This window comes from Oxyura jamaicensis, chromosome 21 (assembly GCF_011077185.1).
Source record: "Oxyura jamaicensis isolate SHBP4307 breed ruddy duck chromosome 21, BPBGC_Ojam_1.0, whole genome shotgun sequence".
NCBI lineage: Eukaryota > Metazoa > Chordata > Aves > Anseriformes > Anatidae > Oxyura > Oxyura jamaicensis.
In genome coordinates, this window is record NC_048913.1 from 4457207 (window position 1) to 4484611 (window position 27405).

At 45.0% G+C, this 27405-nt stretch overlaps 2 protein-coding genes and 1 long non-coding RNA gene across 4 annotated transcripts in view; all 3 read left to right on the forward strand.

Moving 5' to 3' along the window:
• The window catches only part of TMEM201 (transmembrane protein 201), a 43320-nt gene extending 25732 nt beyond the window's left edge, over positions 1 to 17588 (forward strand). For both annotated transcript variants that reach the window (XM_035344339.1, XM_035344340.1), the window contains 5 exons: positions 9272 to 9489; positions 11032 to 11103; positions 11943 to 12233; positions 12732 to 12863; positions 13325 to 17588. In XM_035344339.1, the coding sequence (XP_035200230.1) occupies positions 9272 to 9489; positions 11032 to 11103; positions 11943 to 12233; positions 12732 to 12863; positions 13325 to 13422 (811 nt within the window). In that variant the 3' untranslated portion in view covers positions 13423 to 17588. The remainder of the gene's footprint in view (positions 1 to 9271; positions 9490 to 11031; positions 11104 to 11942; positions 12234 to 12731; positions 12864 to 13324) is intronic.
• Positions 17589 to 18993: 1405 nt separating this feature from the next.
• LOC118177317 (forkhead box protein L2-like) lies at positions 18994 to 19794 on the forward strand. The gene has a single exon (XM_035344941.1). It carries the CDS (start codon positions 19180 to 19182, stop codon positions 19792 to 19794), a length of 615 nt encoding a protein of 204 aa, XP_035200832.1. The 5' UTR covers positions 18994 to 19179.
• A 3879-nt stretch (positions 19795 to 23673) lies between these two features.
• Positions 23674 to 27090, forward strand: LOC118177268. Its single transcript, XR_004755724.1, has 3 exons — positions 23674 to 24348; positions 24492 to 24605; positions 26526 to 27090. It is a non-coding gene; the product is annotated as an uncharacterized LOC118177268 (long non-coding RNA).
• The last annotated feature ends 315 nt before the right edge of the window (positions 27091 to 27405 follow it).

Below are 27405 nucleotides of genomic sequence, written 5' to 3' on the forward strand. Positions count from 1 at the left end.
TGATAGGGATGGATTACATTTGCCATGGGGGTGCCTTATCAGGAGTCAGCATTGGTGCCAATGCTACTGAAGAAAGGGGCCTGGAAATTGTGACTCTGAGTCGGGCAGTCCTCTGCTGAAAGCTTGGCTGACTGGGTGTCGCTGTGTGCAGATGAAGGAGTGTTCGGGTGCTTGGGTTTTTGCTGGACTGATGTGTTGGGTCCTCTTACGATAAGCCATCTGATTATCCTGCACTGTTTTTTGTAAGGCACTCCACTGAGCTTATCTGGATTTGGGTCTTTCAGCTGGAGATGGGTTTTTGAGAGGAAATAGCATCGTTACAGAAAATCTGCTATCTTCCTCTGTTTGGAACAGCCCACAGAACATGCCACAGTAGTAGTATGATATCTTGGTTGAACGCCTTCATCTTCTTATGCATAAACTCTAAAATAATCAGAATGGAGCTCTCACTGTGACGAAGCATCCGCATTTCCCGCTGAAAGATCCAGACACTATTGGAGACTGCAGGTGCTGGTGAAATGCTGGGAACATTGCTTAAGGAAACAAAAGGTATTTCAGAGCTTTCATGGTTATTGTTCTTCAAACTAGTATTCACTGTGAAAGCAAAAATGTAGCACTAACAAAAGCTCTGTAGAGATCTGTTAACAATAAGCCACAAAGCTGAGTGTGTCGTGGGCAGGTACAGCTCCTGGCTGAAAGACTTTGTGCCTGAAACTTAGCAGCTGGCATGGGAAGGGGATGTGCAAAACTATTTCACATGTGTGCTCTCCTTTGGAAATATTTTTAACGGTGCCTTCAGATAATTGCAATATCGACCTCCGTGCAAAGGACACCTTTCTCCATTCTGGTGCTTACAAACGCTGCTGCTCTGGCTGTTTACTTGTCCACAAAAGGGATCCAACATCTGCAAAGTCTGGCTCTGCCCTTCTGTGTTCCTGGTGCTTACCAATCCTGACCCAAAAGGTTTGTCTTCCAGATTGATGTTCCAGTTTGTTTCTCGTTCTAATCTCAGACTTCTGAAATGCTCAGTAACAACCACTGTGTCCCATTTTCCATTAGGACAATGGATATTTATTGAACCTAGAAAATTGTTTCAAAGTAAATACTTACAAGGAGCCGCATGAGTTCATCAGAGCAGAAAAAAGCCTGAAATATACATGGCTCTGAAGACTAGGTTAGATTTTCACAGTCACTCTGGCTCTTCTCTCTTGTTCTCCATTAGGAAACTTAATAGGAAGTGTGCCTTAAAAATCTGGTGTCAGTTTTCTGTACTGGACAGCAGGCTCCTCTGTCCTGTCAGCTAGAGCAGGGAGGGAGGTTTCAAGCAGCACTTGAAGAGGAGCAGTGGGTTTCAAGCAGAGAGCAGTGTTAAGAAAGACAGTAGGCTGGTGAAAGGATAGGAAGTGGCAAAAATAATAATAATAAGATGGCTTACCACTGTCTGCTTTGCCTTCCCTCCAGTGCAGGGATCAATAAAATGCTTTCAGGCCTGGGAAGCGCCCTGCTGTAAGTGTCCTTCCAATGCCATTTTTCATGCAGTGTTCTCTTAAAAGCAGCACGGACAAAATCACCTAATGAAATGGACAATGGGAAGAAATCCAGTGCTGGCTCTGCTGTTCTCTAGACAAGCTGCACAAAAGACCCAGGTGACCTTGAGCTATTATGTCCATTAAGTGAAATAAAAGACGTCTAGCCTTTTTTTCCCCCCTCCCTTCTTCATCTTTGATGCTTTCCAGTTCTCTCCATAAAGTTAAAAGTAGGAAAAGACTCATGTTTATATTTAGCTGTAATTGTCTTCTGCACTTACATATAGAATTTGGATGGAGAGTTCCTTCTAGTTTGTGAACTTGCTGGTCTCGCAGAGGTGAGCAGTTTCCTCTTGCTGCTCTGCTGCCAGGTACGCCCAAATGCTAGGAGGAATCACATGTTTAGAAGGATATCAAGGCTGCTACAAAGAGGAGAAGTGTGAGCAGCTGACAAGTTATTAAAATGTGTAGGGATAGTCATGGTAACGTCATGCCCAATTTCTAACAACAATATCATTTTTTTAAAATTTTTTAAACAAAAATAAAATTCATCTGTCCAAATCTTCTTGCACATTAGCAAGGAAACTTGGTGGCAGCACACAAAGATGCTTGTCAAACTCTTCAGACATTTTGCTTTCAGGAGCTGGAAGTCCCTGGAAGTCAAGGTTGTGTTGAGTGTCACTATAGCCCCATAAGTCTTCTGAAAAGGTGTTTTCTTCCATTCTTTTTAGCAGCATTTATTTTTCTTCTTTCAATTTAAACGTGCTCTGGGGTCTGGCACTTCTTACACTGTTTTTCTGTTGTTACATCATTCTTCTGTGCCTGGTTTTCTCTTACTCTCTTGCCTTTTTTCCTGTGCAGTGCTGTGATGGGAGGGGGCGCACACTAGATAGCAGGAGCAGGCAGGCAGTAGAACTGTGGGAAGGAGTTGGGTTTACGCTGCAAAACCTAAATAATACTACTAAAAAATCCTTGAGGTTTGGTGGCACAGCAAGTGCAAATCTGTACTGAAAGTCTAAAATTCTTTCATCTGGGAAGTACATTACCTGCTGTCTACATTGCAAGCAAATCCATTTGTCTTCATGTTACACAAATTAATACGAGTGGAATACACTTATAGGTTGCACTAACGGTACATATCAGAAACTGCTTTGTTTTATGGCCAACCTGTGCAACTGAAGCCTTGGTCTCTGCGGTGCTTTCTCCACACCTTATAATCGAAGAACTTTCAGACTCCTAATTGGAAAAACCTTAAAGACAAAACCAAATAACAAAACAGATACTGGTGCGTGACTCACTTCTCATGCCAAAGAAGCTGTTGTCTTTGCTCAGGCATCAGCTTATTTTTCCCACTTCTTGGTGCCTCAGCAAGTCTCTGCTGCTGCTTCTAAAAACAACCACAAACCTCAGAGCTTTAGGAGCAACCCTGCAGCAAGTGAATTTTTCTCTCAGAGGCTCTGATGCTGACCATCTCCTCCCTTTCTGCCTTTCTTAAGTGCTTTGTCAAGGCTGATGGAATAACACAATTGATCTTCTGGAGGAGAGGAAGGCAAGGAGGAAACGGATGTCTTTTCCCATAGATGTTGGGATTTATAAAGTGGTAACATCAGATCTGTACCAGTTCTGTATATGGAGCTCCTCCTTAGGTGATTAGGCCTGAAGAAGATGAGTTACCAGTGTTTTACTGTTGACTCTTTCCGGGGAAAAATTGTTAAGCAAGCCACTGCTGCCTTTACTGAGACTATTCCTCTAGTACCTGATTTCAGCACCAAATAACTCTTCTAAACAATATGCTGTCCTTCTTTGAGGAAGCCATAGCTATGCTGTGCTTCTGTAAGGAAGGTGCATTGCCAGTTTCACACTTCTGACTTGGGATTCAGTTAGGAAGCAGCTCAGCAGTTAGATACGCCATCTGACTCTGTGCCTGGTTGATTTCCCCCCAGTGGCTCCAGCAGAAGGAAACGCATGCCTGCAACTCAGTTCTTTTGGTGCAAGCCCCATGTCTGAGCACTGTGTCACCATCCTGAAGCTGAGATGCTGTTTGGTATGCCACATTTCCTCCTGCTGAGGGGGATAATAACTAACAAAGGGCTGGTAACTTCCAAAAACCACTGACAACATCGTCCAGAACCACTTGGTTGGTGCTTAGAGCTTCTTGGTTTCACTTAGTTGTGCTCTTATTTCAAGCCACAGAGAAACAGGTGATATACTGTGGTCACCAGGTGCAGCTCTGTGGCCTAAGGATTCTTCCAGCCATGCAGAGCATGCAAACACCTTAACTCAGCAGTGTTAGAGGTTTTTAGCCCCCAAACCTCCCAATTTAGGTGCTGCTTTTTGATGCTGACCTTTTGCTGGTGTCTGGACCAGATTTTGGGACTACAGAGCAGAGCTGGGGTGGTGAGGAACTCCGAGTGTGTTTGTGTGCCATTTGAAATGAAATCTGCTCCAGCCCTACGTGGCTCACTCTGATCTTTGTCCTCATGGTGGCCGTGGCTGGTCTGCCAGCTCAACACCACCTTGCGCCCTGCATAAAGGGGGCAAGGTGGGTTCATTAAGTGCCTTTCCCTGGACAAACTTTTTGACAACGCTATGTTGCTCTGCTTCAGTGGAACTGTTGCAGCTGCAGCTTGGGACAACAGTACCTGTACGTGTGGCAGGCTAGTGCTTTTGGCCTGCATTTGCTACCAGTGAGTGTGGCTGGGAATAAGAGGGCACTTGGGCTGCACTCTTAGATTTCCAGTGACTCTGCAGACCCTATGGGGGTTGAGGGGAGAAGCCAGGGCTAGCAACTGAGTAAGTATCTCTGCTGCTGCTGCTTCTGGTGTTCCTGAAGCCTTCACTGACATTTCTGCATGCAGACTGACCCCTTTGTGGCCCTTTACAATTTTAAATACCTGATATTTATATCCCATTCTTTCCTTTCTATTAAGTCCTTCTTTCCTACATCTGTGTTTTGCATGCCCTAGTGAACTGAGCTTGGGTGTGTTAATGGATGAGGACAAGATGGGAATATAAAAAGGGTGTAGTGGTGTTTTATTTTAGCTTTATTAATATTTTTCAAGTAAGCTGAAATTATGTGAAGCTAATAATCATGCTTAGATACTGTAGAAACTGTGTACGGTGTATTGTGGACAAATTATTTATACTTTTATATAAATTAATCTAATTAATAGCTGGTTTCATTGCTCCATACTGACTCTGCTCATGAACATGAGGAGCTGCAGTACGTGGCTTTCAGCTTTTAAAGAGCTGCCGTCGAACCTGTGTGCTCTTGCATGTAACCTGCCTGTTCGTTCCAGGTGCACCACCACCTGAGGCTTCTCTGAGCCGTAGCAGATGCCCTCCCAAGAAAGGGGCAGTACTCAGTCCTGAAGTGTACCATGAGTCATCCCCTGTAAAGCCTCATTTGGGACCAAAGCTGTCAAATACACAGGCAGGGGAGAGCTCCTCTGAACCTTTTCATCATGTGAGTGAGTCTGGATTTTGTAGAGGCGGAAGGTGTGCACACATACCTTTGTGCCACCAACCAGAGGGAAGCCAAAATTGATGCCAAACGTCCATCTGTATTCCAGAAGGTATCAGTGCAGGACCTGGCAGCTGGAGCCTTTTCAGCTATAATTCCTCCCTCCTCTTTCACCCAAAGCACGGTGACGTGTAGGAGAAAACGATCCTTAGCCTGGGGAGCTAAAGTTCCTAGTTCTGTAAGTCATGTATCAAAATCTTAACGAGTTTGAGACCTGTGCTCTTTTTCAGCGTTATTGTCCTGGGTTTTATTTGCCATATTGTTCTTTACTCCTGATTCTGTCACCTTGACCAGAGGCACACACTGTGGAACTGACTGATGGCGTGATGTGCTGCAGCGGACCAGATGAGTGGCTGCATGTCAGCTGGCAGAAACTTGTTTATTCTGCAGCCAGCAATAAGTAAGGCAGTCGCGAGCTGCTTCTGCAGTCTGGGCAGAAGACGGTGCAGTTAAACATGGACCATTCATAGGCAAATTGTTAGGAAACATTTTATCCCACAACTGACAAATGGTTCTGGCTGCTTCCAGACAGACAAACCTGGGTACGTATGGTCAGCTGCCTGACTCTGCACCTTACCTTCTTACTCCATGTCCGAAGTTAGCTGATAGCAGGAGGGGGTCCATCTACAGCCCTGTGGTCTGACCTGACCCATGCTCTCCCATGGCTCTCTCTATCCCAGGGGTGATGCAGCATCTCTGTGGTTAAAATGTGAATTAAAAAGGCACGCACATATGGTGCTAGCTTTGGATAAGAGGGAGGTATTGGGAGAGGAGGCTCTATGGGCAGGAGGTGTTTCTTCAGGACAGCGTACTGTCCCATACCATGTACTACTCTTCTTTAATCTTCTATTTATTTATTTTTAAAGTATCTGTGTAGCAGAGTTGTGCCCAACTGTCTAGTAAAGCTGTGATCGTTGTATACGCTAATTAAGATATCCGATTTTCGATGTTCTGAATGACAAGTTCTGAAATAAACGGCTTCCGGGCCCTATTTCCACAAACCGTCTGACTCCAGAGCCTTTTTTTTTTTTTTCACTCTTGCTTTTTGGGTACTTTTTCCACTGTTGCCAGACCTGCTTTTATCATGTGCACAAACATCTTGGAGCAATGCACTAAGTTCAGAGCAAAGATGTAGCTGTACTGCTCCGTTCCAGGGCTGTGTTCTAGTTGCTTCCTGCCTTATGACCCTCTTGTTCTTCTCACCTTTTTTCATCTGCTTCTGAAAGTTTTAGTTCAGCTGACCACTCTCAGCCATGAAATGCATTCCCATGACAGCACCCCTGCTTTTTATGTATGTAGAAAAGGATAAAAATTTTGCAAGCTGTAGGAATTTGTTCCGAGTAGATCAACATTTAAGCTGTTCTTTGGTCAGCCCTTAGTCTTAAGGCATTAACATGCTATCCTCAAAATTCTCCAGCTCTTCTTTTCTAACCAGAAAAAATGATTTTCTGGATGGTGCAAGACAAATATTTCATCAGCTGCCTGGGGGTTCAGACTGCGCTAATGTGTTGAGGTTCAGAAGAAGGGGGGCTGTTGAGCAGCAGAGCCCACAGAGCTCCAATCCCAAAAAGTTAAAATCCTAGGAAAGAGATTGCAGTTAGGAGTGAAAATACGATTGTCATGTTTTCCACCCTCCTAAGTGAAAAGCTGCCAAAAGCCAGTAAGGCAGATACACTCTTCCTGTGCAGCAAGGAGCTGTGTAAAGCTGGATCCTTTTGCCCAAGCGTAGAAAAGGTGCAAAGTTAGGAAACAAGAGCAATGTTGTTCACGGGTGGTGCTCTGATTTGGTCCTTCACAGACATTGCAAGTGGTAGGTATCGCTATTTCTGAGCTGGTTCATATCATGGTCCTGAGCTGCACCTCTCATTTCCTTTCCAATTCATTCCCTCTTACGGAGCTGAGATGGACGTGTACATCTGCTGTTGCTGTCTGTGTGTGTGGTGGGGCAAATATTTATGTGTATGTGCACTAAAGGACTCTGCACGTTTGCGAAGCATGACACCCTTCCCAGGTCCTCTGGAACCTGAAGAGGTTGGGCACTTTCTGCTGCAAGATTGACGAGTTCCTTACTGCTGTTAAAGGCATGTCCTGCTTGCAAGCACCACGAGGCTGGTTGGCTCAGATGTTGTTCAGCCTGATTAAGCTGGTCGGGAGTGTTGATGTCTGCCTCGTACTAGCAGATAAGTAGTTTTATAAGATATTTTAAATTATGATCTTAAACCTAGACTGCTTCTTCTGCGTGTGCTAGCACTGCATAATCTTTCTGCATCGTATTTGTCATCTCCAAGTGAGTGGCACATGCGTAAATCACCCCACAGCACGAGACTGAGATGCACATATTCCTCCACTCTCTCTCTTACTCTTGGCTTTCCTCTGACAGATGAAAAGCTGTGTTTCTGCTCTCATCTGTCTCAGTGTTTTCATCAGAAGTGTTATTAAACCTCTAAATGTTGCAGCCTGATGACATGATGCAAAGTCTGTTATCTCTGTTTAAAAATGTGCCTGTTTCACACTTTGTTTATTACTTTGTCATTATTTATTTGAAAAGAGTATTTATTACCTGCTTTTAACTAAATAACCATACAGGAGATCCTTGAGATATCTTGCTCAAATTCTAGACTTTTTCATGCATTTCATTCAATTGTTAAAAATAATACCAAGTTCCCATACTTTGAACACTGTGACCTCCTTGAAACACTCATTTTGAGGGTAGGAGAACACAGGTGAGACTCCAAAGCAGATTCCTGTGGTGTAATGTGATAACTAACCTGCACACACAGGTTAAGATCAGCACATGATTTCAAGGACGTAAGCAAAGAAAGTAGAAATAGGAGTAGTTCTGTGCCAAATTGTTCGGCTTAGGTTGATTCTTACATTGTAAACCGCTGCAAAGGTGGACAGGGAAATTTGAGTATCACAAATTAATTGTGTAGATTATTTGCATATAAACCATATGCTGTGACAGTGCTAGCTGCAACAACTGTGTAAAATGTCAAGTCCTTTCCTATAGTTATATTACCAGTAGAAAACAAGTCAGTTTGAGTCCATGTTACTTAAAAATCAAGCTAACTGCTGTAGGTATCCTTAGGTGCATTTTGTCTGTTCTCTCTCATGTTGTGTTCTCAAATCAGAAACACTGTTCTATGGCTCCCTGCTTTCCCTCGCAAAGAACCCCTTGGAAACAACTTGGAGACCTACGTATACAGTTGCCATTATTAGTGCCAATTTTAAATTTTCCCAGGGGCCGTAATTGAAATTGTTTTTTCCACACTGGAAGCAAGACGATGCCTGGAACGTATGCTGTGGGAGCACAGTGCCCTCTGAATGACTATGCTAGTACCTGTTTGTGGCTAATTATCATGTCCAGAGAGAAAAAAATCTAATGGTTTAGGCCTCAATTTAGGATCAGGAAACCTAAGTTTGTGTCTCAGTTCTATCACAGAGTTTTTATTTGACCCTGGATAAGTCACTTAGCTTCTTTTTGCTTCTCTTTCCCATCTGTAAAGTGAGGGCAGTGAGTCTCACAGAAACATAATGAAGGCAAATGTATTTGATACATTTGGGGCTTGAATGTTAGTTTTAAAACAGAACACTTGTGCCTAAATCTTTATATTCATAAAAACACTTTACTGACATCAGAGATGCTGATTCTGATTTGTAGAGACAAAAAATAAGCAGATAACTACTTGCTACCCAGAGTCATGGCATTGTAAGCATGTTCTTTGCATGTGCACATGACAAACATCGGATGTACTTTGTTGTTGGTCCTCTGTATTTGGAACTGGTAAAGCATTCTGATGCTTTACATCACGGTAATTTTCACAGGGAGAAAACCAATGAACTGTAACTGCTTGCACCTGAGATTCTGAACTGTCCCACCACTTTTTCCACCCTGTGTTGCTGGACAGGTTGGTGCACAATAATTTAAGTAAGGTTGAGCACTTCTTCCTTGCCCAGTTTCAAAGGGAAATAAACCTTCCCATAAACCCTAAGCATTTTATATCTTGCCTTCTTGCACTGAAAATTTAGTACAAACCTGGTAACAAAGCAAATGTTCGTATGCAGTAGCCACAAGCACCATTGTAGTTCTGGTCCAAAAGAAAAACAAATTCTTCTCTATTCTATGGAGATTGTTGCGTTCTGGTTCCCCTAGTTAGAACTGAGAGAGGGAGTTCCTGGAACATACTCATTGCTAAATGCTTGTCACGCCTGTCATTTGCAGGTACCTTTCCGGGGATTCGATTACTCTGTTTTCCAACGGCACTGGGACTGGCTTCCCTTCCTCCGCTACGTCTCTCTTTGTCCCAACGCCACCCAGTATTCTCCAGCTGACAAACCAGCAACTCTTCAGGTCCCCACGCAGGACTTCTTCTTCCTCTCTCCCTGGACGTCTCAACAGGGCGCTCTCACTGGGTACCATCCCCTCCTTGGCCAGAGCAGGTAAGGTGTGCGTGAAACTTCCCAACGAGGTGGCAATGACAACAGAGTGGTGCAGTGCTTCAGAAGGAGGTGGGCTGTGAGGTATCCACCAGTGGTAGTTAGTCCTGTTTAGAGACTGCTGCCATGTTCTTGGGGCTGGAGTGAGGGCCAGCAGTCTGCTAACGGCCTGTGGGAGGCAGTGCTAACTGGGCACGCCTATTCCTTTATCACATGGGCTGTCACTAATACAGGTTATCTGGTAAAAACTAAGTTAAGCTGGCTCCTGAGGGAGCCACTAAGCCTGATGCTGTGATACTACTGATTGTAAATCTCAGTTGTTCTTAATCACTTCTAAAATAATAGCTTTTGCAGCAGTTAGTTAAGGACTGTGTCTAAACTGTCTAAAACGAGCAGTGTCTGCATCTCCCATGGTGCAGAGGAGTGTCCAGTGTTGGTTATTTGGCTTTTAGCATTAAGAAATTAGCATGGCGTTGCCATCTAGGTGAAGCAAGAAGTCTCACTGAGTGCTTCCCATCTGGGGGTTTACTGAAATCTACAGTGACCAGTGGGCTTATTGAAATCCAGAGGCTTCTCAAAACATCATGAGAGAGATCTCTCCCTTCCTTCTGGCTGCTTTATGTAGTCTGGTTTCTTTACAGCACCTGAAAGGAGCAGAGCTGAAGGTAGCCTCATCCCTAAGTGGTATGTGCTAGCACAGCTACAGAGGCTGCTTTAGAGGCTCTGTGATTTAGGGAAGATTTATAGGCCTCATGAAAGACTCTCCCAGTAGCTCATTAAGCCCTCAGTTTTGCTGTGCTCAAGATTAACAGATGGGGGACAACATCCAAATACTGTTCTCTGTCTAAGGAAAGCTAAGCCTTCCTGTGTCACTGACTGATTACCAGCAGGTCAGAGGCCAAATTGTGGCAGTTTCTAGGATAACAGTGCAGCAAAGCGAGCAGTCTTACTGAGATTTTTTTAGTTCATTCCACATTTCTCTGTCTCAAGCTGCAAGCAGCCATGAAGTTTTGCCACTAAGAGCAGGTGAAAGACCAGCCATGCAAACCTTTCAGCAGCACAGCAGCTTTTGACACAGCCTTCACCTTTCCAATGACCTAACTGCCACTGGAAGGTTAGGTGCAAATGCACCAGATGGCTGGGATTCCCCCTGCATGCTAATCCCCCCCATGTGAGGCTGTACTTTCTTCTGTGAAGGTCCAAAGACAGACAGGCTGGAGAGAGCATGCCCTGTCAGGGCTGAATATTTTTTATTCTATCCTAAATATATTTAGATGCTTTTAATTCCAGATATTTTGGGAGGGGATGGCTTGTTTTATTTTTGGAGCCTGTTGGACAGATCTGATCCACTGCAGCTGGGAAAAGGGCATTGTTCTGACTCTGGAATTTAGCCTACCTAGGAATATAGGGACACTTTTCCTGCCTACATTTACAACCTCTCCCCTTCTGAGATTGATAACAAGATGACAGGGTTATCTTTTAGAAGGATAGAACTCTGGTAGCTGATCCATCTGGGTTCAAGCTCTTTCATTTTTGCTTTTCTAGATTCTGGCTATTTGTTCAGCGGAAGTCGACCAGCCTCACAGTCATCTCAGTCCAAGGAATCTCCTACATCAGGTAATGCTGGGGCTTCCAGAGCAAGCGTCTCTGCAGGATTTGCAGTGGGTGGTTTGAAACACATGACCCCAGTTTAATTCTTTTCTCTCTGCTGAGATCTCAGTGAAAATACTGCAGAGATAGTTCCACCTAAAGGTGGGATTGCATCAAAATAAAGTATGGGATATTATTCTTTCTGGGAGAGCTCACACTGAAATCAGTGAGACAAAGCAAGGATCCCTTCCCTACTCTATATCTGAATTGAGATTGCTTTGAAGGAAGGCTTGAAATTTTTCCTAAGGCAGCTCTTCTGTTTTGCTTTCCCCAGCCCAAGGAACTCCTAATTTAGCTACCCTGTCTGCTCTGTCCTTTTGATCCCATGTCCTCTAGTGACCTGTCTGTTGCACTCCTGACCCCAGCTGGATCGTTTGGCTGTTTATGCTGCTTAAGTGTTTGCTGCTGGAAATGCAGTCTGGGCTAATGCCATCATGGAAACATCCTTGCTTCCTGATACAGCTTCACAGCAGCCTTTAAAGTACATGCCAGAATTGTTCATTCACGTGCAAACAGTATGTGTAAAGGAGGTTCTCCTGAATGGACACACTAAGGAGAGAGAGCTCCCACAGCTCCTGAAAAAAACATCTCTAGTATAAGTCATCCTTGAGTGTACCGAAGTAAGTGCTTGTGGAATTTCTCCATGTTTTGCAGTGTGGGAACGGGAACGAATAAAGAATTTTAGTACAAGATCTGATGGATTTTTGCAATTTCTGTTCCCTCTTCTTGTAGAATTGTTACAGAAAACTGTGCCTCTTGTATATTGGGGTTATAATCTCTTTTCTTTTTGTGTGTTTCTATTTCAGACCACTTCTCCATGCTGTCAGGTAGCTGTGCTCCCTCCCGCATCCCCTCTCCAGCACCATCAGTGGCTGGCTCTGTGACTTCCAGCTCAGGTTCCTTGCGATATCGCCGGCCGCTTATCAGCCCTGCCCGCCTGAACCTGAAAGGACAGAAGCTGCTGCTTTTCCCATCTCAGAATGAGGCCCTGCTCACCCCAACGAGCTCTGAGGAGCACAGCCACTCAGACAGCAACATCTTTGCCACGGAGCTATCCTCTTTTCCGAAGAAGAACCTCAGTGAGTGGGGAATGCATGGTATGCTGGCAGCCCACTGCACTCTTGGAAATGCATTTGTAGGAAGGAGTTGACTTGCAAGCAAATCTATGCATCATCTAGGCCATGTAATAGATGGGAATCCTTTAGGAAAGACCCAGATGGTAATGACTGTTAGGCTACCAAAGCTCCCTTATGAATTCACTGGCCTGGAGAAGCTCTCTTCTGCCAAAACCGATGTCCTTTTTTCACTGAGTGGTGCCACAGGGAGACTACTGTCACTGCCCTTCCCCGTTTGGATAGCTCCTCTAACTACTGGTGTGGTGATGCTGATATAGATAATGCTTGAGACAAACAAGCAGGCAACTTCTGCTGCACAGCAGTGAAACTTGGCTTTTATTTCTAGCTCCCATCCTCGATCCTTTCATAATTTTACCAGGCGGTCATTCATTACTGATGTCTACCTTTTGATTGGTAAATTCTGCTGCTTTCGACTTCCACAGGTGCCTTCTGAATTTTTGTATCTTTTTCTTTTTGCAGATAGGAGATCTGCTGTGGAAGGAGGGAGTATTTGCAGCGATAATTCCATCAAAAAGGAGGATCATTCATCACACTCATCTACCTGTGTGGTAGACACAACTACCAAAGGGGATGATTTGGCAGGCTGGAGAGGTAAGTGCGTTTCCAAGGGCGTTTCATATGTGTGCAAACATTACTGTGAGGACATTTGAGATCTTTCCTGTGCTGTGGTAGTGATCTGATCTTAAGATCAAACAAATTGCTAGTAGCAAAATGGGTTTTCTCTCTGCTATTTGAAGCCCTTAATAAGGCTATTCCTGTTTTTTTTTGGGGGGCCGTCTGGAAAGTACTGACAGCTAGAGTGCTAAACTGGGACAGAAGGAAAGGGATGGGGATGTGGGTGTTGAGAAGAGGGACAAGATGAAAACAGAGCTAAGGAGAGTAGCGGAATCTTTCCTGACAGGAAAACTGCTTCAGCAATTTCTACTTACAGTGAAAACAAAGAGAGAGCAAAGTGAGAGTTCAACATATGTTCACTGTTATTTATTTCATCGGTTCTTTAACATCTCTTCCTGCTGTCCCTTTCTCTCTTTGTGTTCTCCTCTTCCACCAAGGTCATTTTGGTAACTCCGCTCTCCGAGGTCTGCTAGCCGTGAGTCTGACTCTCAATGCTATCTTCACATCAGCCTATGTCTACCGGAGCCTGCGCTGATTTGTGCCAACACTTCCTTTCTTGCTGGTCCTACCTGCTTCTGAGAAGACTCTGACAAGAAGAATTCAACCACGGCTTCATGTCTAATGGCTGTGCCACTGGTGCATGCTGTTACTTCTTTTTTTCTTTTTTTCTTTTTTTTTTTTATATATAACCACTGTATGCTCAGCTGTCATGACAAGGAACCTAAGTAGCTGCTGCCATCACTTCCAGGTAGAACATGTTACATGATTGTCCCTGGAGGTAGGAAGCAGGACTCCCAGAAGGCCCTAGTTCAAAGCCAGATGCTGGTCAAATGGCCCATGCGCTTTCTTTCGAAGGAACTGACCTGAGACATGAGCCTGAAAAGGTGCAAGCTACACTTTTAGGAACTTCCCCCAGCTCTTCTTCCTGACATATTAACCTCATGCTGATGGTGCTGGTAAAATGAGCATTAGAACAATGAGCTGGAGAAGAGGCTTGGCTTAGTAGTTGGTGCTGGGCTTTGGCTACACCATTCCCAGCCTCTTTGCTCAGTGGTTCCTCTTCTCTCTTCCCTTTGGCACTCTCCTCTCAATAGTCGATGAACTTCTCTTTAGTTGCCTTAAACTTGCCTGATCACGTGTGACTTGACTGCTCTGTCATACTCTTACCTGACCACGTGCTTCCACCTGGGCTCTGCCCTGAGGCCACTCTCACCAGTTGCTTTTCTGGTCTTACTGGTTCACAGAAACTGCTCTCTGTGTGTACTTCCAGCCAGCACTGCTGCTCTAGGGATGCACAAACCCAAAACAGGCATCTTTTGTGGTTTGGAGTAGAAAGAGGAAAGCTACGCTTTGCCCAGGAGGCATTAATCCTGATGTAAAAGAAAAGGGTCCCCACGTGATTTGCACCGTAGTCAAAGGGCTTCAGATCACACCTCCAACTGCTGGTGTTTTCACTGAAGCAGGGAGTGGCACATTCATAGTTCTTGCTGTAAATCGCACAAATCTATCCTGTTAGGTATATGAGGAGCTGTCTGATTGTATACATTTCTACATAAACCTGGCTCCTCAGTCTGACGTTGGGATTTGCCAAGTAACTGTTGAAGGTATTTCTTAGATGCCAATGTGCTCTTAGTGAGAGATGCCAGACCTGCTCCTGGATGGTTTCCAACTGTTAGCTTTTATAACCCAAAGAAAATAGCCCTAGGTTTTCAAAAAGCAGCTTATAATTTGAGTGCTTCCACTTTCAGGTGAGTCATCAGCATGGCTTAGTATTCAGGGGCCATTTGGAGTATCATGCTGAACGCTCTAAATGATTTAGCATATCTTAGGAAAAAAAAATTAACGATCTTTGTCTTTATTCTTAAATTTCGAATACAGAGAGGAGAATTTCCAACATGCCAAGGACACCTGGTGAAAAGAGAAATAACTGACATTAGCTACGTATTTCCTGAAGCAGGACTGACTATTAAGAGTTTTTCTATCGTCTCTTCCTTTGGGCTCCTTTACCTCAAACATCCTTTCTCTTTCCTTTCCCCTCATCCTATTGTCCTGTGTTTGTTTCTTGAATTACAGTGTTATGCTTCCTGCGTCTCTTCCTCTCAGTCCTGCTGCTGTTCCCTTGGTTGCACTCTTGCATGTGCACAGAGACACAGCATATCCGTGCTGATAATCCCCTGTCCCGGACCCAAAATTCACACCTCACAATTCACAAGAGCGATGATCACCCTTCCTTTCACTTCATTTCTTTTCTTGCATGTTTTTATGGAATTCCTACCACAGCCTCACTTAGCAGATCACATAAGCAATAGCCAGACCAGTCAGCATGCTATTTAAAAGTAAGTGGGACTTTACTGCTGGTGATTCAGTCTCTGAAAAATTAAATCTCTCCTTGTCTCTTCCATTACTTCCAGCACTGTTTTAGCAGCTCACTTCCAGCCACTGCACCCCATCTTCCCTTGGTAGTGAGACTGGTTGTTGCCTGCTTATCTTGCATGCAGAGGACAGACCTCTGGCCACATGTGCTAACTGAGAGATCATGGAGATGTCATTCCTGGCTCTCAGCTTGCTCAGAGTGTTGGTAAAGGGCAGCACAGCCAGCACCTCCTGTGCAAGGCCTAGATCCAGGATAGAGGCCCACAGCAGAAAGAGCTGGATGTGCTCAGGTTGATGGTTAATTCTTCTGTATCTTGCATGCATTGTTACTTGTAGCTGAACCTGCTCCACAGCATTGCTGTTAAAAGATTTTTGTCCCCTTTATAGACTTGTGCAGACTCACTGGAGCATGTGTGTAGGCGAGACGCTAGCAGACCTACTTACAAACTTTCCCTTAGACCTGTGCTGTATGAGTTTGGTGTTGTCCTGGTGTCCTGTGTGTGACATCCCATTCACAGATCCTTGTCCTGACTTCCAGCATAGCCAGGGGCTGCCTATGCAGAGACAAGCCTGCCAGAGAATACGGTGGTTTTGCTTGTCTTTATCATGCCAACAGATGTGCACTGTGATTTCATGTATGCAGGTTTTCCACTTTCACCCTGTCTGCGCCGAGTTCACTTACTGTCGCACACACCTAGGGCCCAATTTGGTCTCTGTCTCTACCAGATTGCAATATGGAAATTCCCCTCCTTTCCAGCAACCAAGGAGCTGCAGCCTCTCAGCACACCTCTTCTTGCCCATATTCCGCAGCAGGAATTCTTTAAGCTGTTTGAATCCACTCGCTGAAATTGTTCATGGATGAGCATTTGGTGACCTTGTCCAAAGCAATATAAGGACTTTGGATTTTATTGCTGAAGAGGGAAGACAACCAACTTTTCATCCTGGTGCTAGAATACTCTCCAGTGGTGCTTTCACAGATGTGAAGCCTTTGCTTGAGTAGTGCACAAGAGTTATATGTGTGTATGTTTGTGCGTGCGTGCATATGTATAAAAACATTTGGAGGGTTTCTTCATTTCAAAAGATCTGAGCCCGCGTTTGTCTTTATATTGTTGGCCTTAATCTAGCTCCTAGATACCATGTCTATCTTGCTGCTGTTTTCTGTATGAAGCTGGTTTAGAGGAAATGAAAGATTAGCTGGTCCCCCTGTAAGAACCTTCTTGACTGGTGATGCTGATCTTCAGACAGCGTTGTTCGGGGGTGAAATTTATTTTTCTAATATTTTTCCTACTGTAAAAATTGTTGGAGTGTATGGAATGGAAAAGATTTTTATGAAATGGTCTGTCTGATAAAGATTTGAGTGTTACTTAATAAAAGCCACAGTTAATCATCATGTGGGACATAAATGAGCTCCATTTCCAGACCTTTTCCATTCCCTGCCTTCCTCAGAAAATGCCCAGGTACTTTTTGTGGGGGCTATGGACTTGATAGGCATGTTATGAGACCATGCAGAGACTTTTGATGATTTTACTGTTCTGAATTAGTAAGAATTGGGATTCTAGAGTCTGGTTCCAGTTCTGTAGTCTGGGTAGTATGGCAGATGCCATAAATATTATACACATATCTATTTGATGGGATAGATAGAACCAGTTGCTGATTTCAGAAAGTTGTCATTATCTTTTTACGTAAAAGCTTAGACATGAAATTGTTCACTGTGGCAATGTGGAAAAAAAAACCTATTGCTGGAGTCCATAGGCCAGATTCACTGAAATTTAGCCTGTCTCCTCAAGCAACAAATTTGGCCTGTGAATGTTTTATTCCCACTCCCTCTTCTTGAGTGATGGGAATTTCTACAAAACACTGCTGAACTGACTGGGTTCCTTAAAACAGGGCAGCTGAAATTAAGGGCTTGCGTGGCCTGTGGATGCTGCTATATTTTTTCTTCCAAGTACCATTCCTGGAAATAACTATTGTCTTAACCTCTATCACAGACATTTGTTAGAAAGCTAGAAAGGGCCAATTTGGCCAATACATTTATATTTTAATGTTCATATATATATATGTCACAACCAGAAGTGATCATCACTGTTATGAATGGCATGGGTATTGAGAGAGGGTGTGGAGGACAATTTTGAGTCCTAAACCTTATTTCCTGTGACAGAAATACTGTATGTCATGTGTGTGTACTTGTTCGGGGAGCTCTAACACTGTACAGTTTAGTTAAATTGTGCTCCAGGGGAGAAACTGTTCCTTGGAGGTTTTTAGTTCATGCTTTGTGTTTAAAGAGGAATATTTTTCTTTAAAAAATAAAATGGAAAACTTTTCACCTTACTATGGTTTTATTTCTTGGGGAACTCTGTTTTGGTGGGAAAGGGAGATGATAGTTGGGCTTGTGTGTGTGTGTCTGGTCAAATTAACTGATTTCTTCACTCTTGTAAAGCTAGTGAGAAGTAAGAGGAAGAACAAAGCTTTGTGAGTTTCCCCCAAAGCAAGGAGAAACTCTTGGCTGTGGTTTGGAGTGGAAGGGGAAGTACACTGTCATGCTTTGAAGCCTCAAAGTTGGACTCGATGATTCTTGTGGGTCCCACTCATGGTATTCTATGAAGGCTTTCATTCCACTAAAAGGAAAGTCATCTCCTGCCATTAACTTCTCCTCAGATGTGGTAGCATCTTTTTTAGACATTGCTGTCTTGAACTTCTGCAGGATAGGGACCATTGTGTACGTTCCTGTTTTCTTAGAGTCCTGATCCTGGATGATGACTTTGGTAGAGCTTACGTGGTAACACCAGCACTGTATCACTTGGATTTTCAGTATTTTGGTGGGCAGGATGTGGAATAAGGGAGATACAGAATGCAGGTGCTTTGGTCCTGATATAGTCATCCTCCAAACATGCCTATATCAGTAAGAAACCCAAGGGGATTATTTGTATGGATAAGGACTGGACACGTGTAAGGGATGTTTAGGGAAGCCCCAGAACTCATCCCAAGATGTGCACATGCACAGAGCATCGGGATGGTCCAGTTAAATGCACACTTTTTGATTTCTGTTCATTTGTCATTTAGTTGTTTTTTTTTTTTTTACTCTGTGAGATACGGGCTGAGAGTCTCCAAGGTATTGCTTTTTGGTTTGTTTTATAGTTTCAAATTTGTTTTCATTTTGCAGTGTAAATTGCATGGAAGAGATGAGTGGAAAGCTTTTAGACATACTTTCTAAGCATAGGCTTGAACGTTATAGTTTTCCTCCATTTACACTTAAATGATTTGTGTTTTATTTTGTTAAAATGTGCTACTAATTTGTTTTAAGACCTGGCAATGTATTGTGAGGAGCGGCTGAGGGAACTGGGGTTGTTTTGTCTGGAGAAGAGGAGCCTCAGGGAGACCTCATTGCTCTCCACAACTATCTGAAAGGAAGGTGTGGAGAGCTGGGGGTCGGCCTCTTCTCACAGGTAACTAGTGATAGGACCAGAGGGAATGGCCTCAAGTTGCGACAGGGGAGGTTCAAGTTGGAGACATTTCTTCTCAGGAAGAGCAGTCAGGCATTGGGATGAGTTGTCCAGGGAGGTAGTGGGGTCACAGAACCTAGGGGTGTTCAAGGATGTGGTGCTTGGGGACATGGTTTAGTGGGTGATAGTGGTAGTAGAGTCATGGTTGGACCAGATGATACTGAAGGTCTCTTCCAAGCTTAATGATGCTAGGATTCTCTCCATTTTCCTGCAGCTCCTTCCCCTCCCCAGGTGCCCGGGGTCACGGCGGCGGGGCCGCCTTCTCCCTGCCCCCTTCCCCCACTCCCCAGTGTTTGGGTTTGCGAACCCAAGCGCCGTCCTGACCCTCCTATGACCCCAAACCAGCCGTTTTTGGGGCGGGGAAAGGAGGAACACCGGCTTTTAGAGGGGCACCGCGGGGCCGCCACCACAGCGGCACCATGGGCGAAGCGCAGCCGGGGGAGCCGCGTCCAACCCCGGGCAGCCCGGGGCCGGCGGAGGAGCTGCAGAAACCCCCCTATTCCTACGTGGCTCTCATCGCCATGGCCATCCGGGCCAGCCCGGAGCAGCGGCTACCCCTGAGGGGCATCTACGCTTACATCGCGAGCCACTTCCCCTACTACCGCTTCGGCCCCAAGGGCTGGCAGAACAGCGTCCGCCACAACCTCAGCCTCAACCCCTGCTTCCTCCGCCTGCCTCCCCGCCACGGCCCCGCCGCTTCCCGTCGGGGCGGCGAGTGGGCCCTGGACCCGGCCTTCCACGACATGTTCCCGGGGGGCGACTACCGCCGCCGCCGCCGCCGGCCCCAGCCGCCTCAGAGCACCACCACCACCACCGCCTCCCCGAGGCCTCCGCCGCCTTTCCCCGCGTGCCCCTGCTCGGCTCTGCCCGCCTGGGCCCCGCCGTGGGGCCCGGGGCCGACGCCGCCTGTGCCCGCCTGGGGCCCCCCCTGGTGCCCGGGGCCGCCGCCGCCGCCGCCGCCGCCGCCCGGGCTCCACCCGGAGCTGGGCCCCTGCTGCTGCGTGACCGCCCGTAAGGCCCCGCCGCTGCCCTGAGCGGCCCTCCGAGCCCCGAAAGTTGAAGATAAAGGGGGTTATAATAATAATAATAAAAAAAGGGCCTCGGCTGCGTGAGGCTGAGGGGTTGTTGTCGTGTAGGTGCCTTGTCTCAGTGCTCTGTTGGGAGAAGGGAATCGCGTTACCTGAAGTGATTTGTCAGTTTGGATTATTATTATTAATTTATGATTTCGTTGTGATTTGCCAGTTTGGTTTATTATTTTTAAAAATTAATTTATGATTTTGTTCTTTGAACCTGCAAGCCTGAAGAGGTGCTGCAGAGCTTGTGCATAATTTGTATGTTCTGCTATTTTCCTGAATCTGGAAATATATGAAAAGCCACGAAGTACCAGTCCTTGTAGGAGTGAAGCTTGGTTACGTGCAGAAATAGCATTTTTTTCAAGTGTCCTTAAACTCATTTTTGAGCTTTTCTTTCATATTATATATATATATATGATGTATTTTTCTTCTTTGTGAAAAAAAAAAAATGACTTTAATACTGGGAATGATGTGTATTTTTTCATTTTTATGAAACTTTAATACTGGGAATCTTACGGTTTTGTATTTAAAGCAGAGCTATATGGGGTTTTACATACAGTCGGGTTATTTTATACTGTTACTTGTTATAGATGTTTACAGTTATTCTTGACACGTTTCATATATGCACTAATTATAAGGGTATTTTCCTCTTAATTTCAGAGGAATACTGCCTGTATTCTCCCCTCAAGATAACCATCAGGGAAAAAGCATGCTTCTAATAAGATTTGTATATTTAAGTTTGTTAACAAAGAGTTCAAATACTGTTATGAGTGCTGCAGAGCAGCACTTGCTTATGTGTTGTATTTTATGACTTGTTTAATAAGCACTACTTTGGAAGAGTTCATGCCTTCAGAAAGTACTTGAAGTAATTTGACAGGTTTTTGCTCATCCTTAAAAAAATGTGCAACTTAAACCCAGTTTTGCAGTTTGTATTTTATATTTTCCTGTACTTAAGAAGAGTTTCTGAACATTGTCTTTAAATTCTAACATTACAGTGTCAATAAAATGCTGGAAATACTGTTAAATTCATCTGAGGCAATGGCATTGTGGTTGTTCTTACAGAATCCAACATATTAAAGATATTGCAGTTTATTTTCCAGGTAATCGTTTATTTTAGTCTCATTTTTCTTGTAGCTCCTAATAATCTTCCACACTTAACCACTTGCAGGCTTTATTTGGCTGTAAAATCAGTATAGTGCCCAAAGTGGAACACAGGTATATAAGAGCTGTTGCATCTTGAAGCTGGTGGTAAGTCTGTATGTATGTAAAGCAAAGACTTCTAGGGTTTTTGTTTTAAATATATATATATGTTGTATATGTTTAGAGAAGTTTTACGTCCCCTGTGGTTAGTAGATTTATGAATCATACATGTATGTGTGTGGCTACCTGTATGTTCTAGTTTCACCTGAAACTTCTACAGAGAAATAATGTTAATTAAATTATGCTTTCCATTTCCTGAGGGTGGAGATTCTGTATCATCGTCTTGGTGAGGCTCTGGTTCCGCAGGGGCTGTGCTATGAGCAGACTTCAGTCTTTGGTTTCTTAAGGTTTCCTCAGCGTGCCAGTGCCTTTGAGCAAGGGATAAAAAGCTGTATGTGAAGCATGAAATGCTGAGCATCACTGTAGGCAGGAGAGGCTGTGAAACAAAATGCAATATATCATTTAGAGCGTAAGAAAGTGGTCTGAATTTTCTAGTTAAGCCCTATTTTAAGATTAACATCTTGAATAAAAGGCCACAGGAGTTCTGTGCATCAAGAAATACTCATAATGTTATCAAGTTATCCATGGCAGTTACAGATGCAGGAATTTTACATTGGTTCAGCTCCTGATTTTCATCTCACTTACAAATACACAGGTATCTCAAGCTTCTGAGAACGTACAGAAGAGTAAAGAGCCTTGTGTTCTCTTCCCAGTGGGTGCATGTGTCGTGGTGGTCCTTTGTTACCTTTAGCAGCCTGTTTCAGTCGGTAAGTGATGTATTTGCCAGCGCTTTATTGGTTCAACGGCTTTTCCGTTTGTGCGTGCCACTAGATGGTGCATTTGCACCAGCACAGCAAATCGAGGGGAATCGTTTTAGCAAGGCTGAAATTGGTCTTTGGTGAAGGATTGCATCTCCATCCCTCCTAGACAATGAAGCAATGGGGATGTGTAGGAGCAATGTCAAAGGAAGATGGGAATGAGAGTTAACTGCCCTTTGCAACTGTAGTGCTTTCTCCTGCTTGCACCCTCCCAGCAGCAGAGCATAGGTTGAGCACGGATAAAGCAGCCACAGTCCCGCAGGCACAGAGTCAGGTCTCCTGCAGGGATGCCTTGGTTCCTCCAGAGGTTCCATCAGTTGTCAGCAGAGATGGTCTCTTCCAAGGAATGTTTTGGAGCTTTTAGATGAAGTCCTTTCTCTCAATCACTTTTTTATAGGAGCACTTCTTCTCATCGGTTATTTACAAATTTAAAACCAAAAAGCTTTAGAGCCTGGGAAGACTTGCAGCCGGCGAAGAGAGGTGCTGGGAATCCCCTTCAGTCTTGCTCAGACACACAGTAATGTTGTGGCTGGAATAGAAAACTGCAGTGCTGGCTGCATTTAGACCAGGGAGACCGTTCAGGGTTTGCATGGCTTTTCTAGCAGCTCAGAAGAACTGGGGCCTCTTCTGTGTTTTGTATCCCTCCAGCAGCAGAGGCTCTTACTGGTGATCCTCTTTCTCTTGGGTTTGTGACTGCATTTAGAAAACTTGACCTCTGCTTATTTTTCTTCCAGTTTCTTCTTTGGTCAACATTCTTATAGGTTTTAAAAATAAACCCCAGCACAGCATATCCCTTTGCAAGCAATACAGAGTCTTTGAAAATGGCTAAGAAAATAGTATGTTCCCCTTTCCCACCAGTAGACATAGACTGTTGAATTCTTTTCCATTGTGTTGTCTCACATCTGTCTTGGCTTATTTCCATCCTTGGTTTTAACAACTGAAGCAATGGCTTTGTATGTCATTAATGGTGGAAAAGAAGGGCAATTCACTCATGCACAGTGCTGAATTAGTACAGGTGTAAGACTTTTAATTGTCAAAATCCAAGCTAATTACAGAAACACTGGCCAAAGATAGCTTTTGAACCTTTCTGTCTTTCTGTCTTTCTGTCTTTCCTTTTCTTTCCTTCTTTCTTTCCTTCTTTCCTTTGTTGCATCACCAGGATTCTTGTGATGCTGATTCTTTCCCTTTTGTTTTATCCCGTTAATTGATTGACGTAAAAATAGAATCGGTTGTGTGTAGAGGTAACATTGGAAATATCCCGTACAAAATGGAAATCGCAATGTGCCCTCGTTTATCAGGGGGTTGCTTGGCCTTTCTGTCCCTTGCTACAGTGTTTTTGCCCCTGACCGTTGTTTCCTCATCCCCACCCTTTTAATCTCTCAGCTTTGCGTAAAAGACTGAAAAGATAAGGGTGTGAGCAATGGAGGCTCCTGCAGAATAGGAACTTTTTGTCCGCGGCTGCCAACAGAGGGTGAGCTGGGAGAGCTGGGAGTGCTGAGAGCCACGGGCAAGGTGACCTCTTCAATAGGGAGCTGTGACCTGGGCAGGCTGTTCCTTAAACAATCAGGTTTTATGGGCATAAAAATGATGCTGAGAGCTGTTTGGGTACAGCAGGTCATAGCTGAAGTCAATAGATTGTAGAGTGGTCCACAGGAGATATGGGAAGCTGTCAATCTGAAACCTTGGGAATAAGAGGATTACGTATTTTTCCTTGAAGTTTACAGCTTAAAACGGATGCAGAGGTGCCTGTGGGGTTGTGTCAATTTTAACCTGTTCCTTTTATTCTGTAGCCCTTTCAGAGCAAGAACGAGCCTTGCTCCCAGAGCTAGCCGGGGACCAAGAAAGCCCCATCCAAGCTACGAAGAGAACAATGCTTTCAAAAGCAGCCGATAGCTGTGAGTGGCCTACTGCAGAATCCTTAAAAGGGACAGATGGGCAGCAGTTGAGAGTCAGTTCTCTCAAAAATCCCTCTTTGGCCTCCAAGAATTGTGATAAAAATCCCAGTTCCCAGGGGAATGAGGGCAACAAGGGAGCTCTGGGAGGGAGATGTACAGGATCGTGCCTTGTCTGGAGGGAGGTAAGGTACAGTTCCCACAGCCCTGATGCTCTGGGTGTCCCGCAATCCCTGCAATCTGGTTTCTGCTCCTGCCTCCCCACAGCACAGCCTCCCAAAGAGGAAAGTGCAGAAGTGGGAGCTCTTCGTGCCCCGTCCTGCCTTTTCTGCCGCACAGGAGTAGACAGCAGGTGCTAGGACTTGTGCCGACAGCACAGCAGACGTATGAGGAGCCCTGGATAACCTACAACTTATGGCTTTGTCTGGCTCTCTGGACACCAGCTACACTCCCACCTCCTTCCCTCGAGACCTGCCAAGCAGAGAAGCGCTTCCCTCCACGCTGCTGGATTTCCCCTCCCGCAGTGGCTCTCTGGCCATGCGGCTCCGCAGCCGGTTTCCCGTCAAGAGCAAGCACGGCGTTTCTCACCCAAAGCGTGGCCTGTGGTAAGGGGGTGGGAAGGGAAGAGGAGGTGGGGTGTGTGTGGGGGGGGGAGCTCTTGCTGCTGCAGTTTCGTGCCTCAATCTGTATTCTCTCTCCTCTGCATGGCTTCCTGTTTTTTCACACCACTGCTCTTTGAAACAACAAGCTGCAAGGGAGGACGGGGTGGAGGTTAGAAGGCTGGAAGAAGCCTCTGGTGATGCTTGCAAGAGATTTGGAACTGGCTCTGGAATAGGCACCACGTGCTTACGTGTTTCTCTGGGTGAGATCCTGCTGCTGTGTAGCAGAGAAGCAGCTCTCTGAGGGAGGTGATGCTGTGGTACACACGTGCTCTGCAGAAATTCACTGCTCAGCTCTGTGTGACTGCAGCAGAACCGTCCGGGCACTTTCCTCTTTGGCAGTTGTCTTATCAAGTTGCTCTTGGGTGGACAGAATTAGAATTTGCCCTATACTTCGGCATCTTGGGATAGTCAGAGGTAATCAGTGTCAGAATAATGCTGAGAGATGAACCACCAGTGCTGAATCCTGCAGCATTTGGGTGCTTATGTTAGAAAAAAGATACGCAGCCCAGCGTGCAAAATGAGTAAGCGTCTTGTTTGAACATTTATAGGTTGCCTTACCTTACCACAACCTCAGGCAGTTAGCAACACGTACAAAGGCTGGACAATGGCAAACTGCTCAGAGAAGGGATGCCCAAACTGCGAGCCAGGCAGCAATTCCGAACAGTTCACAAAAACCTGAAAATTCTGAGTCCTGACTTGTGGTTTTCAAATTGGTATTCACAGAATACCAAGAAGTTGCATTAGGAACTCTGCTGTGGGTGTAATTCCTCTATTTACTGTTACTCTCATATGAGAAGGGGAAATGGTATGTTGCACCATCAAAGAAGGCAAAATGTGGAAAAAAGTTATTTCTAGGACACCTCTTGGATGAAGGAACCGCACCATGAGGTGTCCTGCTCGAGTCAGCCCTTAGCAGAGTTCTTTCCTGAACAGGGCTCCTTACCAACGTTGTTTGTAAACTTTTTTGTTTGTTTGTTTGTTTTCCCACAGATTTAACACCTGTAAGTCTTTTGTGAAATTCATAATTCATCTTCAGTAGATGAATAACCTGTAGGGCTGAGGGAGCTGCTGTACCGTATGGTACCAGCAGTATCACGGTCTCTTGGTATCTGATCTGTGTTCTCACTCAACGCCACGCACCTTAGAGAAAGGCACAAGCAGTCCTGCGCTTAAGTCAGTGCGATTGGTGTAGAATGAGAGGCTATTTTTCTTGTGAAATCAGTGTTGCTGCTTTGTCTGGCAGTGAGTCAAAAGATAAATTCTTTAGAAGGTAAAAAATGGTGAGGTACGGAGCTAGATGGCTGCAGATAACTGGCTCAAGGCACAGCGCGTACGTACGGGTTTTTCTGAGCCACTGCTCTTACTCGTGACATCAGACCCTCGGTTTGCTCAAAAGTGACTTTAAAAGAAACTCCTGTGGGTGATGGCTGCAGAGTCCAGAGGAAGGTAAATAGAGGATTGAGTCTCAAAGGCTTGTTCTGGCGATGGCTCCCCTCCGCAGGAGGTGGATGGGCAGCCAACTGAGCACAGCTGCTTGTGGAGTCCCTCGTTTGCCAGACAGTGCTGGAGGAAGGAGATGAAAAATGAGGAAAATTGCATCAATTACTGAGCCTTGTAAAAATAATTAGCAAGACAACAGCAGGCAAATGGGCGGGGAGGAGGAGAAAAACAGCTGCCAAAGCGTGGACAGATAGGACTCAGTTGGAGCTAGAAAAGGAAGGGGAATTGGATAAGATGCCCCTTTAATCAGCTGCTGGGGAGAGAGGTGAAAAATTAATGTATGAGCTTTGCATGTAGATGAGAGCAGGGCAAGGATAGAAGGGACATCACCTTTAAATCACCCACTCTTGGCTCCCATCAGACTCCTGCAGATAAATGTCATTGCCATGGCTCGATCTCAGCTGCTCTTACTGTTAGTACCTGCTCTGAGCAATGGTACAAGGAGAGGCAGAAGCAGCAGAAGCAGCTTGTGCAAATGTTTGCTAAGCAAGAGAAGGGTTGCCTGCTTTTCTGCATCTGATCTGGACTGTAAAGGAGCTGGCCAGCCTGCTGGTTGTGCTGGTTCCCAGACGACAGGAACAGGCTTCCATTAAGATTTAATTTTCTTCTCCTTTTTGCAGTTCCCTCCAGAGGCGCCAGCAGCTGTATGAATGATTCTTGCACTGTAATGCTGTGGTCTGTGCTTTGTGGGCCGAGGTGTCTAATGCGATGCAAGGCTGCAGTTAATCAGATTTAGCAGGGAGTCTAGAGGCTGAGTGCAGACTGTGTGCTGAATGTGACTTTGTCACTGGAGCTTTTGTGGTGATGCCCATTCATGTCTTTCAGATTAATTCCTGGAGTCATTATCTTCCTGCATTTGTGTCTCACCACATCTTCCAGGCAGCTCTGCCTAGGATTTAGCAGATATTCTCTCCTCCTGGAGAGCTGCATCTGACTGGTCTCTCACCTGCTTCTATACAATCCTGCAGAGATCTGTTCCTACATAACCTGAGCAGATTTTTTGTAAGCTTGCAGGTAACGTAAAAGCTGCAGGTGTCTTGTACTTTAAAAGAAACAGCCCATCAGCTGGAAATTCCCACTTCTCCCAGCAGAACATTGTTCTTCACTTAGGGCAACAGCTAGAAAGGGTGGAAAAGCACTGTAGGGTGAAAATCCGTTACAGCCAGATGACTTCTGAGCACGTGTAATGTGGAGAACTGCTGATGTGCTCCCTTCCTTAGGGAGAGTCGACGGCACGTATGTAGCAGAGGGTGACTCAGTCACTGGTGATAAGATCTAACAGATGTATCTTCACTGAAGTAAATAAACAAGTATCAGCATAAAATCGATGGCCGTCTTTACTAGAGCTCTGCTGCCTCTCTGTAATGGAAAGTTTCAGGGAAACTTTGGGGGAATTTGCACACATGCAATCAGGGCTGCTGACTCCTCATTCACAGCAGAGAAAAACATCATGTTCGGAATCAGTTCTGCTGTGCTTTTTTTTTTTGCCTTTTTTGTTTT